Source organism: Vicia villosa, unplaced genomic scaffold, assembly GCF_029867415.1.
Source record: "Vicia villosa cultivar HV-30 ecotype Madison, WI unplaced genomic scaffold, Vvil1.0 ctg.003976F_1_1, whole genome shotgun sequence".
Taxonomy (NCBI): Eukaryota; Viridiplantae; Streptophyta; class Magnoliopsida; order Fabales; family Fabaceae; genus Vicia; species Vicia villosa.
The window spans coordinates 46611-62348 of NW_026706350.1; the positions used below are offsets into that span (position 1 = coordinate 46611).

The following is a 15738-nucleotide window of genomic DNA, read 5'->3' on the forward strand; positions in this document are numbered from 1 at the left end:
GACACTTTGCAATTCAATATCATATATCCTAATTCTAAGTTTTAAATTAGGGGCAGATATACCTTACGCGAGGACGACAAGGGGAACTGCCTAAACAAATTATGTGTTGTTTTTCTTTATCGCACTTTCCTTTCACTTAGTATAATTTTGGTTGTAGTGTGCTGTTAGAATTTGGTTAAATTTTGCAGACCAAGTGTTTGACAAAATAACCAACACACAAATTATTGTCGTAATTTTGAAATAGTCCATTGGTAGTAATAAGCACCAAAGTGATATAAGTAAGCTAATTGATGAAGAAAAAGCATTGATTCTCTTTTCATTGATCACTCGGTTTAGCATATATGGTTTTCCAATAACGGATTGTTCATAGACGATTTCAAATCCAGGGTGCTTTCGCTTAAAATTTAAAAAGCTCTAAAAGTAAAACAAGGGATCTATTCAACCCCCCCCCCCTTCTAGATCAGTAACATCGTCTAACATAGAGTAGGCTACCGTTCGGTCAAACATGGATAAATATGTGGTGCAATCTCTCTAACCCTTATCTTCTTTAATTTCAGTTATTCTCTTACTTTTTTTACTTTTCGTTGTTATACTCTATCTTTAAGAAACTACTAACACAATTCTAAGTACATTAGAGAAAAACACAATTCTAAGTACATTAGGAGAAAATCACTAAACAAATCTCCATCCTTTAATGGAGAAGGATGTAGTTTATGGAAGGAGAAAATGAAATGTTTTATAGAAGGGATGGATCGTGGTATTTGGAAGGCTGTGAGACAGTTCATTTGTTACTACACACAAAGTCAATGGTGTTGTAGGGGACAAACCTGAAAAAGGATTAGACCAAAGATGATAAAGAGAATGTGTAGTGCAGTTTGAACAAAGAAGAAAAACGGTCATCACCACCGCTTTCGGCCTTGATGAACTTTTATGAGTTTCTCAATGCGAATTTGCAAAAGAAATGTGGGAAGTACTCCAAATTACCCATGAAGGTACTACTGAGGTAAAGAAGGAAAGGTTGGACACATTAACCCGTGAGTATGAACTCTTCATAATGAAACCTAAAGATAGCATAAGTAAAATGCAAACACAATCCACTCATATCATGAGTCATATGAGAATTTTGGGAAAAACTTTCTCAAATGAGAAACTAGTCATAAAAACTCTTAGATGCTTAAACTATAGCTTGTAACGCCCCAATTTTTATTTAAATAATTTATCATAATTTAATTATGCGACGTTGTGCATTTATATGCGTTGATGGATGTATGGTATGTTGTGATGCCCTTGATGTGGGGTAGTTGTCTTAAACATATAGAAATTAAGGTGTTGGGGCTACATGAACAATAGTGTAGAGATGAAAGGTGTGGTGAGTAACTAATTAGAAATATTAGTTAGTAATTATTTATTTAAATAATATAAGGTTAATATTATTTAGATTTAATAATAGAATTAAAAAATTATTTTATTTTATTTATTATTATTATTAATAACATTAGTAATATTATTATTAATGTTATTATTAGAATTAAGGGAAAAGAAAATATATTAGGGAGAAGTTAGAAGGGATTGAAGGGAAAATAGAGAAGACATAAAAAGAGAATCATAGATAAGGAAGAAGAGCTAGGGCAATGGGGAAACTAAGAAATTCATCCATTCTTCAAGGTTCAAAGCTCAAAACTAAGGTACGAAAGGAGAATGGGTTCTTTTAATGGTGATTGAACATGAGAGGGTAGCGAGGGTTCCTTCCCCTCTTAGAACTTTAGTAATATACTTGAATTCTTAATTTGTGTGTATATTTATGTGATTATGGATGAATTCCATTGTTGTGTTATGTGGATGTGATGAATTGTGGTTGAATTGCAATTGTATGTTGTTCCTCTTAGTATGATGGAATTTATGTTGTGTAGGTGCAAAGTGTAACGCCCCAAATTTAATTAATTATTTAATTAAATTGATCAAAGATTTATTCGTTGGAATTAGTTGAAGTCGGGATTTATCGGTATTATTTTAAAGGCGTGATTGGATTAATGTGTCGATTTGAGCAGTTAAGTTTATGGTCGGATTAGTCGGAGGAATACGATTGCAAGTTGGTATTATTTAAGTTATGGATCGATTGTAGTTGTGGAATATTATTGGAAATGATATTCGTTTATGTTATGTGACTATTTAATTATTTTATGGAGTGTTTTGTGATTTATTTGATATAATATAATGAAGTTAGTAGTATTTGGCCTAAGTGGTAGAAATATGACACAATAGATGGATTATGGGTTAAGCCCGTTAGTGAGAAATGAGATAGTAAGAGTTAGGGTTTTATAGATTTAGTCTCATAACTCATTTTGGTGAAAAAGAAGAGAAAGAAGAGAAAGAAGGGAAAGAAGAGAAGAAGAGAATAAGAGAGGAAAGCTAGGGCATGAAGGGGAAGAACTCCATTGGTGAAGATGAAGATTTTGCTAAGGTAAGGGTGGGGTTCTTACTCTCTAATGGTTGGCATGATGATGGGTATGGTAGAGATTAGGTTTCATAATTGAAATCCATAAATGTGTGAAGAATTGCAATGTTAATGAATATTGAAATTGATAAATGGTTTGCTACGAATTTGATGTATTATTAGAGGTTTAAATGAGTGGATGATGTTGTGATTTGTGTTCAACCTTTAACCTTTCAATTTCATAGTTTTTGTATTGTTAGGGTTTGTGATAGATTCCATGAAATTATGGTTGGAAACATGTTTTGAATGATTATTGTTGATGAATGATGTTAGCTGGTATTGTTATATACTTCTAATCACTGTTTGAGAAGGGTTTGGTGTGGTGGAAGTGGGATTATACAGGTCTGTTCGTTCTGTTATTTTTTCTGCATAATCGCGCGCCTGCTAAGCGGCCCCTGGCTCGCTAAGCGGATGCTAAGTGAAAATTTGAAAATGTGCGAGCTCGCTAAGCGGAGCTGGTCCGCTAAGCAGAGCTACGAAAACTGAAAGTTATTGTTTTTAGTCTGCACAAGCCCGTTTCAAGCTGGGTTATTGAATTTGAGTTCCCATAAGCCCGCTGAAGGGTCGCTGAGCGGACCCTATTGTGTAACACTTTGTGTAACTTTGAAATGATGTATCTTTTGATCCGTAACTCCTTTTTAAGTGTCGTTTAAACCTCCGTAAAGCTCTAATTGATGTCTTTCTGATGAATATGACTTGAAAACCTTTGGATATCTTTTTGAAACCTCTTTTTGGTTTGTATTTTCCGATTTAATGATGTTTTGCGAAGATGAATGTTTTGTGTATGTTTGTATACCGAAAAGACATGGATGGAGAGACATTAGAAGAATTATTTAATAGGACTATACTTTTGTAAGTGTTTGATATGTGTAAGTTGATAATGATGTTATATGCTATATATAATTATTCGTACATTTTTTATATGTGTGAGCCGATAACGATGCCTTGTGATAAATCAACAATAAATATGTTTTCATTAGGGAGTTGAATATACCGTGTTATGATGTTACCTGATCCGTGTAATATGATGTTATTTTTAATATGATGAATGTGTTGATGTTGTTGTTAATTAGATGAATTATTGATGTTTGATGTTAATAAGACAAATTGTTGATGTTTGTTGTTAACATGATGAATTAGTGGATGTTGTTATTAGTATGATGAAGTTGTTGTTGTTGCTAGTATGTGGAATTTGTTGTTGTTGTTGTAGACCCTATGGTCAATGTTGATAAGTTGTATTGTGATGTATTGTGAAGTGAATTAATGTTGTATAATGATATGACAAAGTGACGTGATTGAGACGTGATGAATTACTATGATAGTAATGATATGGTTATTGTCATAGAACCTTGGCATTGAGTTGATGTGGTTTAGAGGATGTTGTGACGTATTGTTTATGTTGTATTTGTGGGTGTGTATCATTTGAGTCGCATCCATTGCATAGCTTGAAAATTATGGCAAACACGACGGCCTGAAAACTATGGCAAACACGACGTCCTTAATGGCAAATAGCGACGATGTGCCCAATAAAAATTTGAGACGATGGGAGTTTTACTCTAAATGGTACCACATGCATATGCAGTTTGAGTCGCATTTGAATTGCATATGGATTGTGTTTGGATTGTTGAGATGATGAGATGTTTGTCGTGACGTGATTATGAGATGTTTGTTGTGACGTGATTATGAGATGTTTGTTGTGACGTGATGATATTATAATTGTGAATTTGAATATGTTGTCCTAATTGATTAATGACATTGTTTCCGTTCTTGAAAGTTGTATTATATTGATAATTTGTTATGCAATGACAATTGTTGTGAAATGTTATGTGATGAGAAGTGGTGAAATTATGTATGATCTATATATCCTATATTATTTATCATGCATTCATTTATATTGTAAGATATCTCACCCATTTGCTGATATTTCCCCCACCATGGGAAATGGCCAGGTACTCAAGATCAGTCTTTATGTTGTTCTTTGATAAGTCAAGATGGTCATGATTTGTTACGTAGCACTCGGGGTAATAGTTATTATTATGTTATATTTGTTGCATTCCATGTTGACCTTTATTTTATGTTGAATGCAAGATGTTTCTAAGTTGATTCTAAATGTTAAGTTGAAGTTGGATTCGTGTTGAATAAAACTCTGTTTCCGAATGCTATGTATCTTTGTTAAATGAAAATACGAGTTGTTTGTTGGTTTAAGTTGAAAAGTGACATCCCATTGTTTGATGAAGATTTTTAAATGCACTCTGATTTTTGCTTATAATTACCGGGTAAAATTAGGGTGTTACACAAAGCATGATGAATTTGATGTATAAATGAATATGTGATTGTTATGTGTTAATAGGAAAACAGGCCCGTAATTAAATTCGTGTTTCAATCTGGAAAAATTGGAGTTTTTGAGTGAATGGGGTTTGGGTTCGTAATTGAAAATTATGTAGAACTGCCTCTACACAGGAAAAACCAGTTTTCAATTTTGAGGAAACCGGTTTCCTGAGTGAAAATTGGGGTTTTTGCACTACTGGAAGTGCTGAAACCGGTTTCCAGTTTTGAGGAAATCGGTTTTCTGAGTCGGGCAAAAATATTTTCTAAAACTTCATAACTTTTTACTCGGGTGTCTGTTTGACGCACCGTTTGAACCTGTAGAAAGCTAATACAATGTAATTTCTTGTAAAAATGGTTTCAAGTTTATGGAACTAAATGTAATTGGTTTGTAATGAGGTTTTTTGTTGTCAGTATATGTTGCAGTGTGATGTCAATGTTTGCATATTCATAAAATTTTGAAAATTTGTAACTTGAGTTGCGTATGTCCGGATGAAACGTTGTGCGACCCGTTGGAAAGTTGATTTAACTAAATTTCATCTAAAAATATTTTCATATCAGAATTTCAATGCTTCGACACATTTATGGGTGTTACCATAATTGTGAACTACGACGAGTATGTGAATTAAGTACGAAATTGACTCGTACATATGTGTAACGAACTTGTGATACTTAATTGATGATTCTACAATTATTTTATGGTGAATTGTGATAACTTGAATTGTATAATATTCTTGTGTGTTGGAGTAATTCAGAGGGAGAATTACGGTGATCAATGAGGATCATGGTGTGCACAATGTTATTATGCCTGTGTTGTGATGTGTCATGCATTCATATAATTATGTGGAGATGAGCCTAGGTGGGAATCTATGATGGCTGCCTAGTATCGTCCGGACTCTCGAAATAGAGTCGTAGGGAGATAAGTTGTAGTTCGGGGGAACACTTAAGACTTATCCAAATTTCGACGGGAATCGGGTTCATATATTTGAATTGTATTGTTTGTGTTGGTACCGCATGCATAGTGTCATGATGGGTGAATCACTTTGCATACATAATTAAAATGTGGATTGTGCATAGTAAATGTGAGGAATGTTGTTATGTGAATTAACCATGTATGTGATTGTTGAGCTGTTTTGTGAATACTACTCCTTAGCATGTGATATTCACCAACAATTATTTAAATGAAATTCTCACCCCTTTTCTGTTGTTGTGTTTGTGCTTCTTCAGAAGTACATATAATTCATGTACTTGAGTAAGCATGGAGCTTGTGTTGCTTGGTCGAGTCTTAGGAGTCACTCTGATACGTAACACGGGGAACATGGCATTATTTTACTTGCGTTGTTTTTTTGTTTCATTGTTACGTATCCTGTTTTGTTGGATTTATGTTAAACCACGAGTTGGTGGCGTTTATTTCGTTTAGGCTATGGAGACATTAAAATAATTTAACTTTTAACTTTCTTTATTTGATTAAATTGTTGAGCAATAAAAGATGAAGTGACTTATACTTCATGATGTTTTACAGGATGTGACATTCCTACTTGTGTAAACTCCGATTATTTTGTGAAAAACTATTTTTGTTAATTATAATTAAGTTATGGGGAAGTAGGGTGTTATAATAAATGCTTAGGAACACTTCTAATAGATAACATACTTCTGACCATATTCATGAGAGTCCTATTTTTCCTTTCAGATACTCCATTTTGTTGTGGAGTATATGATGTAGTCAACTACCTTTTGATCCCTTGCAAGCTACATAACTCATTGAAGGAATTTGATGTGAATTTTCCTCCTTTGTCAGTTCGAAGGTTTTGAATCAAACTACTATATTCCTTTTCTACCAATGCTTTGAACCTTTTAAACATACAAAAAAAACTATATTTTTCTTCCAAGAAATAGACCCAAATCTTCCTACTGAAATCGTCTATGAAAGTGAAGTACATGTTTCCTCCAAGTTACTCGGGTTTGATAGGTTCACAGATGTCAGAGTGGACAAGCTCCATCTTAGTACTTGCTCTCCAATTCGCTTGTTTAGGAGTTGGTTCTCTTTGTTGCTTGCCTATAAAGAAATCAATGCACTTTTTCTATGTTCATGAGGCTTAGCAAACCTCTCGCCATATTATTCTTAGCAAGCATATCTAGCCCTTTGACACTCAAATGTGCATATCTAATATGCCACAATTGAGATTCCTTATGTTCATTGGTTTGAATATGAAAGCATATTGGCATGATAACAGATGCATGGGTCACATACATCCTATTTTGAGACATATGAGTAGTTGAGATTAGGCTCGTCTCTTCATGAAAGATTTGAAAATATTCGTGCTTGAAAACCACACTCAACCTCTTCTATTGAAGTTGTCCAATGCTGAGAAGATTGTTCCTCAACCCTGGAATGTAGTAGACATCAGTTCTCACATGTGACAGACATGGTTGAGTTATCACCGAGCTCCATTGTTTCTCTAAAGCTTTCATCAAAATCAAATAGCCAAATCTTTTTTTCCCAACCATATGATTGCTACATCTAGAATCCAGGTACCAAATCTCTTCCTTGGCCCAATTTCTTAATTCACTCTTGGCCAACAAGATCATTTCCTCTTCCACATCAAACTCAACATAGTTTGTGTTTTCCTCCTAGCTAGGACACTCACTTTGATAGTGATCTAGCTTATGACATTTGTAGTGTTCAACAAAATATTTACTTTGTCTTCCTCTACCACGACCCCTTCCTGAGAATCTTCCTTTTCCTCTTCTAAAACGTCTTCCTGCATTTGACACCTTCAGAGCTTGTTCTTCAACATTATCCTTTCGACCTTTCACTCTTTGCTCATGAACAAGAAAACAGCTTTGTGATTCATCAATGGAAAGAGTACTCACATCATGGACTTCTCAATTGAGTACACAACATAGTTGAACTTTGTTGACATTGATCTCAAGACTTTTTCAACTACCATTACCTGCTCTATTATCTCTTATTGTGCAGTCATTCAATTAGCAATGACAAGTGTTCTTGCAAAGTATTCATCAATAGTTTCATTCTCACTCATAGTGAGAATTTTAATTTCTCTGCGTAGAGATTGCAAATGTGCTTTCTTGACCTTCGAAGAGCTATGATACTTTTGTCGCATAACATCCCAAATATCTTTGGTTGTGTTGCGCACAAGAATGGTTTCCAAGATTGACCTATCCATAGCTTGGAACAAGTAATTCTTGGCCTTCAAATATTTCAATTTTCTTTCCTCCGCGGCCTTCAGTTGTATTGAGTAGCATTTATAGGTGCAACAGTGATACTATCTTCGATCAGACCTCAGTACTCCTTTGATCGAAACAGATTCTCCATTAACATGGACCAATGATCGTAGTAAACATCAAATTTTGGAATGAAAGGTTGCATGAATCAATCTTTTATTGGTTCAATCATTATTAGAAGGAATAACAACCAATTTTCAAGATGAGAGAGAAAGGGGGAAGCTCAATGAAGAAGAACAATGGTGGTGTCGGTTGGTTGTAATAGGACCTGAATAGGGGTGATGACACCACTTGTAAAGGCTAAATTATTCATATTATTGATTTATTGTTCATTCATGGACTTATATACAATGCTACAAATGGAGTAGTTCACATGACTTAAGAAATAAGCAACTTGTGACTAACTCCTAACAACTCCACAACTAACTAATCAACTAAACTAACAAGAATGCTCTACAAGATCACTGATTGACTATACCTGCAAGTACATAGATCCCCATAAAACACGCTCAGGAGTCTAGAATCTAAAGGTTGTTTTTGAGAATCGAAAGGTTTTTTAAAGCATCGAGAGGCGGGAAATGAAAATCACATAATAAAATACTAATTTGGTTTGTATCAATAATGTTAGGACACTGAAATGCTAAAAATCCTTGTCCATTCGAAAGGATATGGATCTCTATCTTTAGGTTATTTACTTTTGGCTGACTTTAGGAAAAAAGATTTTGTGGAGAAATATGAAGGAAAAAGACAAAAGAGAAAAATAAAAAATGGGAAAGATTGAAAAATAATAAATTTTGATAGAGTAAAATAGAATTGTAATATAAGAAACTATGTTACCTAGTTTTGAGGAAAATGTAAACATGTCTTTATGTAGAAATATGAGAATTAAGTATAGGAGGCTGAAGTCGTGAATTAATTCACTAGAAATCATTCAATTCATGCATTTTATATGGAGAAGAAGGGAAGGGTTGAAGTAGAATAAGTAGTTTATGAGTCTTTTGTTTCATCTTAGAAACTAGACAACCATCTAGATTATTAGACTTATTCGTATACGAATTATCCGATAAATTATTAGTGTTTTGTTTCACGTTAATACATTGTAACTTGACATGGTTATTATAGAAAATAAAACGGATCCATGTGATGATGACTTAGCGAAATATTCAATAGACCGTTATAATCTAATCCCGTTAATTATTAATGGTTACGGCTCATTAGCTTCTCATCTCGTAAATGGGACATAAATGACTATGAAGAGGACGAGTGACGTCAAACACGTGTAAGATGTGGGAGCGAGCTCACCATGTTTCCCACGTTCCAACAACTAGCGGAACTACTTTTATGATAACTGGATAGTTTCAAGTCTCGTTGATTGACTAAACCATGTCTCCTATATTAAAAGGGCGAGTCATCCACCACGATTTCTAATAGTTCAAAGTTAGAGTCTACGTGACTAAGTTTATAGGCAAAGATTGGCATTCCTCAAGGGAGGGTCGAGAGTATATATACATTCCTACAGAGAATTAATTCAACTATCATTTATTTACATATTAGAAACCTAAAAGATTTTTGTTAGACTATCAAAGGAGAGAGAAAAATTATAAAACGAAAAGTTTGTGAAGAAAAAATCAGAGATGAGAGATGTAAATAAAAATATATGTGACTTTCTCTTCTTAAACTTAAAGAATCATTCTCTTTGTGGTAGGATTTGAATCTTGTCTTTGAGTGATTTTTGACTTAAAAAAAGTATGAGAGAATATGAATAAAGTATGGAGAAATTATGAAATATGAGATGAGAGAGTTAGAAACGTGATTTTCCCACTTTGAAAGTGGAGATTTCTTGTCCTTGTTAGTGTCTATTTTTTACTCCCAATCACTTTATAGAGTATAAGTCAAAAGAAAATAAAATATTCCATTTCACTGTCACACAAGTCAAACTTTTACTAAGATTATATATTATATCAACAAAAATCAACTCAATAAAGTAAGTAGTTACACAAATTCAAACACAAAAGTTCATAAAATATCACTATGCAAACTTTGGAACACAATAGTAAATAAAAATCTACATCAATCAATATTCTAAAATTGATGTTTCTTTTTTTTTCTTCTTCTTCTTAATCTTCAATGTAATTCCTAATTATATAATACCATATCCCTTAATTTGTCTCTGACCTCATCCCAAACATACCACCACTGTAATAGCTACACCCCCCTTTTGATATATTAAACTATAATCAAAAGGTTATAGTATATTTTTATCGTCTTAACTCTCCGATTTTTACGGAGAGGGTATTCAATTATAATTCGGTGTGACGAATATCATCATCATCTTGAGAAGTAATAGATTGAGATTGATCATCATCTTGAGAGATTTGATCATTGGAACTAAGGCAATCTGCAGAAGGATGAACTACTCCATATCCAAATCCTTGAGCCGAATGGCAATATGTTTCAACTGTGCCATCTTGTTTCTCCAAATCAACATTGCTTAGTATTAATTTGCTGCATGGAACACTGTCACTACAATCAAATTTAATGGCCTTAGCACTATTTGTAGTCCCACTTATGTTTTGGTACATTATCTCACTTATCTCCAAAGCTGATTCCTGAAATTAAACCATATTATACAAGTGAGAATTCGTAAGAGAAATTATTCAAAAACTATATATTTTCGGTTTTCTGCAAGACTCTCTTTGAGGGTGTACAATGCTGGCTACCGCACAAGGTTAACAATTTATCACAATCAAACATTGGATAAACAGGGCCTCGTAAAATATTTGTCATGGTTAAATCATAGTTAAATAGAGCCTCTATTTATTTTTTCATAATTAAACTACGACTAATCTACACAGGGCCTCTAAAAACTTGAGATTGTCCTGGTTTTGTGTACCTGGTTTTGACATGTGGTTGGTGAATCACAGTAAAATTGATCTATAAGAATCGGGTTTGATACATTTTCGACTCTCACATTCTGAAAGCGTACCCCTCGAACATATCCAGCACCTCCCTACATGCCATGAACAAAACTAATTAATGATGATGCAAAGCAAATATTTTTGCCAAAATTTTATCAAGATGGAAATAGAAAACTCTACCTGCCATGTCTTAATTCTGAGACCATTGGTGGCGTCTTTTATAAATGCTGTATCCAAAATCACTTTTGTGACAACACCAGTTGAGTTGTCTTTACCAAGGCTTCCAATGCTGGCAAAAAAAAAAAGTGTTATGGAAAAGAAATAACTACTTTACCTAATTGGGTTTTCTAGAAACCTAATAAATTTACTTTTAACTTTGAGTTTGATATCTTATCTTTGCACAAGTCACGTAATCGATTAAAATAATGCTATGTGTGTGTTTTCTGTAACTAATTTGAGGGATGAATATTTGATGATACCTGATTCCATGACCCGGTCCACAATAAATTCTCTTCATTTTGATATTGGAACTAGCATTCACAATTGAAATGCAATCATCCCCTGATTATAACATACAAAAAGTCAATGTGTCTGTGTGTTAGCATTTCATTAGGACCACGCAACTCAATCATAAACAAGTTGATTCTAAGTTCAGAACCTGTTCCGATTTTGCAGTCCTGGACAATGACATTTGTTGATTCACTAATATGAATTCCGTCAGTGTTTGGACTGTCTCCTGGTGAAGACACTTTCACTCCTAAAATTCGAACAGAATCGCATCGCGAGATCGTAAAATGCATCTGTTGGCTATTCTGGATAGTTAGTCCTTTCACCTTTATACCTGAACTTGTATCAATGGTAAATGCCTGCAATGAATCACCCTTTAAAGTTAAAACTACATTTTCTGTGCAAATTTTGAATACAATACAATAGTGGTTAAGAAAGTTGTTCTTACTGTTGGTGCGCCTCTGCAAGGCTGTGAAGAAAGGGAAAAAAAAAAAAACTATTATTGTCTGCGACATTAAATTTTTTATAAACTTGTAAAATAATTAAGACAGAGACAAAAATTAGTTCTGAAAAGTTATACATTAGTCTTGTTCTTTTTGCAAGATGCTGCCCACCATTTACTTCCTGAGCCGTCGATAACTCCAGAGCCTTGGAAAACAGCTTTGTTCAATTTAGAAAAATCGAGCCAAACGCGTGGAAGTTTTGAATCCCAGTTCTTAGGATTATCCGGGGCAACCAATGTTCCATCAATCTGGAGAAAAGCAAATACCATGTCAGTAATTGACTAATCATAAATTCGTGATGATGAGTTACCGATAAAACTAAATAATTTTTTTCTATATACATTACCTGGATGATTAAATTGTCCTTACAAGGCCCTATGAATCTCGTTGCATTAACAAGGTAACGGCGTCCTTGTGGAACCAATAGAACAGCTTTTGATGTAGAACAAGCAACTCCCCATGCTTTTTGAAGAGCCTATAAATCACAATCGATTAATGCAGAAAAAAGTAAACAGTTGCATATGCTCAACAACCTCAAATGTGTAAAAATTCTGAATAAGGAAAGAACTTTACCTCAGTATCATCGGTTTCTCCATCTCCTGCAGCACCGAAGCTATCGACATTGACAAGAACCTTTCCACCGCGCTGGCTTGTCCACGAAGGTATGTCAGAAAGTTCCTCTATCTCATATTCTTCCTCTATTGCCAACTTGTTGAGTTCTTCAAGCATGCCAAAGTCGTTGTTGTCACACATCATGCTTCCTGAAACTCCATTTGCCACTATCAGCAAACAAAGTAAAGAAACCAAGAAAATTTTGTTTTCCATATTTTTTGTTCCTGTTTGAAGTTGGTTGATTTGATTAATGCAGATGAATACTTTGGTTATAATTTATTTATATAGCATAGATTAGCTTTCAAAAATGAAGGATTTGGAGTGGCTTTAAGGCTTGGCTTGTAAGTGGATGAAGGTGTTGTTACATTTTTCCACATGCCTACACTTAAAGTTCAAGAAATAAAAAAATTGTAATAGTTTGCTTTACTCATCAACCATTTAAAGAACTCTTGCACTATCTCCACTATGCCTCTCTGAAAGAGAATTCAAGATAGGAAAGTTTGATTATTACATATTCTAAACTATTTCTTTTTTTTTTGGATAATACAATGTCATACACAAAAAAGGGGTGGGAAATTATTTTTCTAATTTTGGAATCATTAAATTTGTTACACCAAACAGGAAAACACAAATGCATACCCTCATTTTCTTCGCATGCCGACCAAAAAAATCCTCCAAAAAGAAATCTTTTCCTTTAATTTTAGGATTGCAAGAATAGACAAGACAATACCATATGTAGAAACTAATATCATCACCAATATGGTGAAATTTGCTTTATCTTGTGTGAACAATGAGCAAGATGATTCATCAATTCAAGAACTTTATTTTGTTTTGTCATTGTCATTGTCGTATCTCAATCAAACTGCAACCAATCTCTCTAGTCATCTTCCTTGCTATAGCAACGTCTCTTGTTTGCCTTGATGCGTCGAATTTTCCTATCTCGGCGTAAAAATTTGAAGCTTGCAACCACACTGCAGGGTCATCTGGGTCTAGATTAACCAACATTTCTGCTGCCCTTGTTCCAACCTCTTCGTTCTTGTGAACCCTGCAACTTTGGAGTAAAGAACTCCACATGAAACAATCTCCTTTTCCGTGTGCTTTTAAAAGAAACTCTTCAGCTTCGTGTAGAAGTCCTGCACGGCATAAAAGATCCACCATGCATGAAAAATGTCGCCGATCTGGAGGAACGTTGTGCAGAGATTCCATTGAGTTAAAGAGTAATCTTCCTTCTTCAATCAGTCCGGTGTGACTACATCCCGTTAATGCACATAAGAAGGTAACTCCGTCCGGTTTTACGCCTTTCTTGATCATAGCATGAAGCAACAAAAGACCTTCTTTCCCCATTCCGTTTCGGGCGTAACCATTGATCATAGAAGTAAAGCAAATAGCATTCGGTGTCCGAACAGACTCAAAAATCTGATGAGATAGTTCCACATGTCCACATCTTGAATACGCATCCATAAGGGAACATGCAACCGCAGTGTCTCCTTCAACACCCGATTTCAATGCAAAACAATGCAGTAATAAAGAGCTGGTGAAACTTGCCGAAGCAGACACAGATAACGCCTTCAATGTTGTCGAGACGGTAACTTCATCCGGCATAAGACCTTCATCAACCATCAATCCAAACAATTCCACTACATCTTCAGTGGCACCACAATGAGACAAAGAAGTCATCATCGAATTACAACACTCCAAAGTTCTCTTAGGAAGGCATTCAAATACGGCCACAGAACTCTCAATGTCCAAACACTTTCCATACATATCAATCAAAGCAGATTGAACAAACACACTACTTTCATCAAAACCAAATTTCACAACACAACAATGAATCTGTTTCCCCAAACCATTATCCTTAGTTCTACTACATAAATTCAAGAACCCGACAAACGAACGAACCGACGGCCGATGTCCACACTTTAGCATAACATTAAAAAACTCCAAAGCTTCAATTACCAAATCATTGTCAGCATAAACAGAAACCAAAGAGTTCCATGAAATAACATCCTCAACCTTTAACCCTTCAAAACACTTCCTTGCACCAACAAAACACCCACACGAAGAGTAAAAATCCACCAAAGCATTAGCAACAAAAACATTAGATTCCACCAAACCCATCTTCAAAACACAGCTCTGAAACATCCTCCCTTCATGAAACCTTCTATCACTACTACACCCCCTAATCAAATAACAAAAACTAACCCCATTTGGTTCCACATCTTCAAAACACATCCTAGAGTAAAACCCAAGCAACTCTTCCAAATCCCCCATTTCACAAAACCCACGTAACATCACATTCCAAACAGCCAAATTTCTCTCAGACAACTCATCAAACAGTTCAACTGCAACCCCACTCATCTTAAAACCCATATAGAACCCAACAAGCGCACCACCAACAAACACATTCTTCAAAAATCCAAACTTTACAACTCTACAATGAACCTGAGAACCTTCAATGCAAAACCCAGCATTGGTACAAAGAGTTATAACAGACGCAAAAGTAGTTGAGGTTTCTCTTATCCCCAACAAACCCATTTGGGTATAGAGATGAAAAGCTTTCTTGGGTGGCAAACAAGAGGATGAAATGATCAAGTTGTAACTGACAGTGTCACGGATTTGCATGCTGTGGAAGAGTTCAAGTGCTGAGTTTGGGTTTTTGGATTTGATGAAAGCGTTGATTTGACGATTGTTGGTATAGATGTAGTTGGTGGCATTGTGGAAAATGGGTGTGGAAGTGTTTGAAGGTGTTGTTGTTGTTATGGGTCTGATGAAGGTGTTTTTGAGTTTAGTTTGTAATTGTTTGTACATGTTTTGTTTGTTTGATTGATTGAAAGTGAGAAACTTCTTTTAGTGTTTTGTTATGAATTTGATTGAGAGATTCCAATAAGACATTTCTGTTAAACAAATTTGTCATAGGTTTTTTTTGTTTAAAATAAGATTTGAAGATATTTTTGAAATATCTATAAATATTCTAATATTTCTTTTGGGTCACTTAATTTTTTTAATGTCTATGTTTATGTGTGTTACTATGGGTAGAATAATTTGTAATTATTTACGAAAAATAAAGTTGGAATTTGTACTAAAGTCTACAAATTTGATTAGCTAGACCTCAACCAGTCTAAATGATCATATA

The 15738-nt window shown here is 34.5% G+C and overlaps 2 protein-coding genes across 2 annotated transcripts; both read right to left on the bottom strand.

The window, feature by feature from the left end:
• Positions 1-10080: 10080 nt before the first annotated feature.
• LOC131641696 (probable polygalacturonase At1g80170) lies at positions 10081-12872 on the bottom strand. The gene is made up of 9 exons (XM_058911993.1): positions 12567-12872; positions 12340-12468; positions 12071-12241; positions 11939-11959; positions 11642-11849; positions 11463-11544; positions 11164-11272; positions 10959-11075; positions 10081-10674 (listed from the first exon to the last, which is right to left on the bottom strand). Exons 1-9 carry the CDS (start codon positions 12816-12818, stop codon positions 10366-10368), a joined length of 1398 nt encoding a protein of 465 aa, XP_058767976.1. The 5' UTR covers positions 12819-12872; the 3' UTR covers positions 10081-10365.
• A 309-nt stretch (positions 12873-13181) lies between these two features.
• LOC131641700 (putative pentatricopeptide repeat-containing protein At3g05240) lies at positions 13182-15455 on the bottom strand. The gene has a single exon (XM_058911999.1). It carries the CDS (start codon positions 15411-15413, stop codon positions 13446-13448), a length of 1968 nt encoding a protein of 655 aa, XP_058767982.1. The 5' UTR covers positions 15414-15455; the 3' UTR covers positions 13182-13445.
• Between the last annotated feature and the right edge of the window lie 283 nt (positions 15456-15738).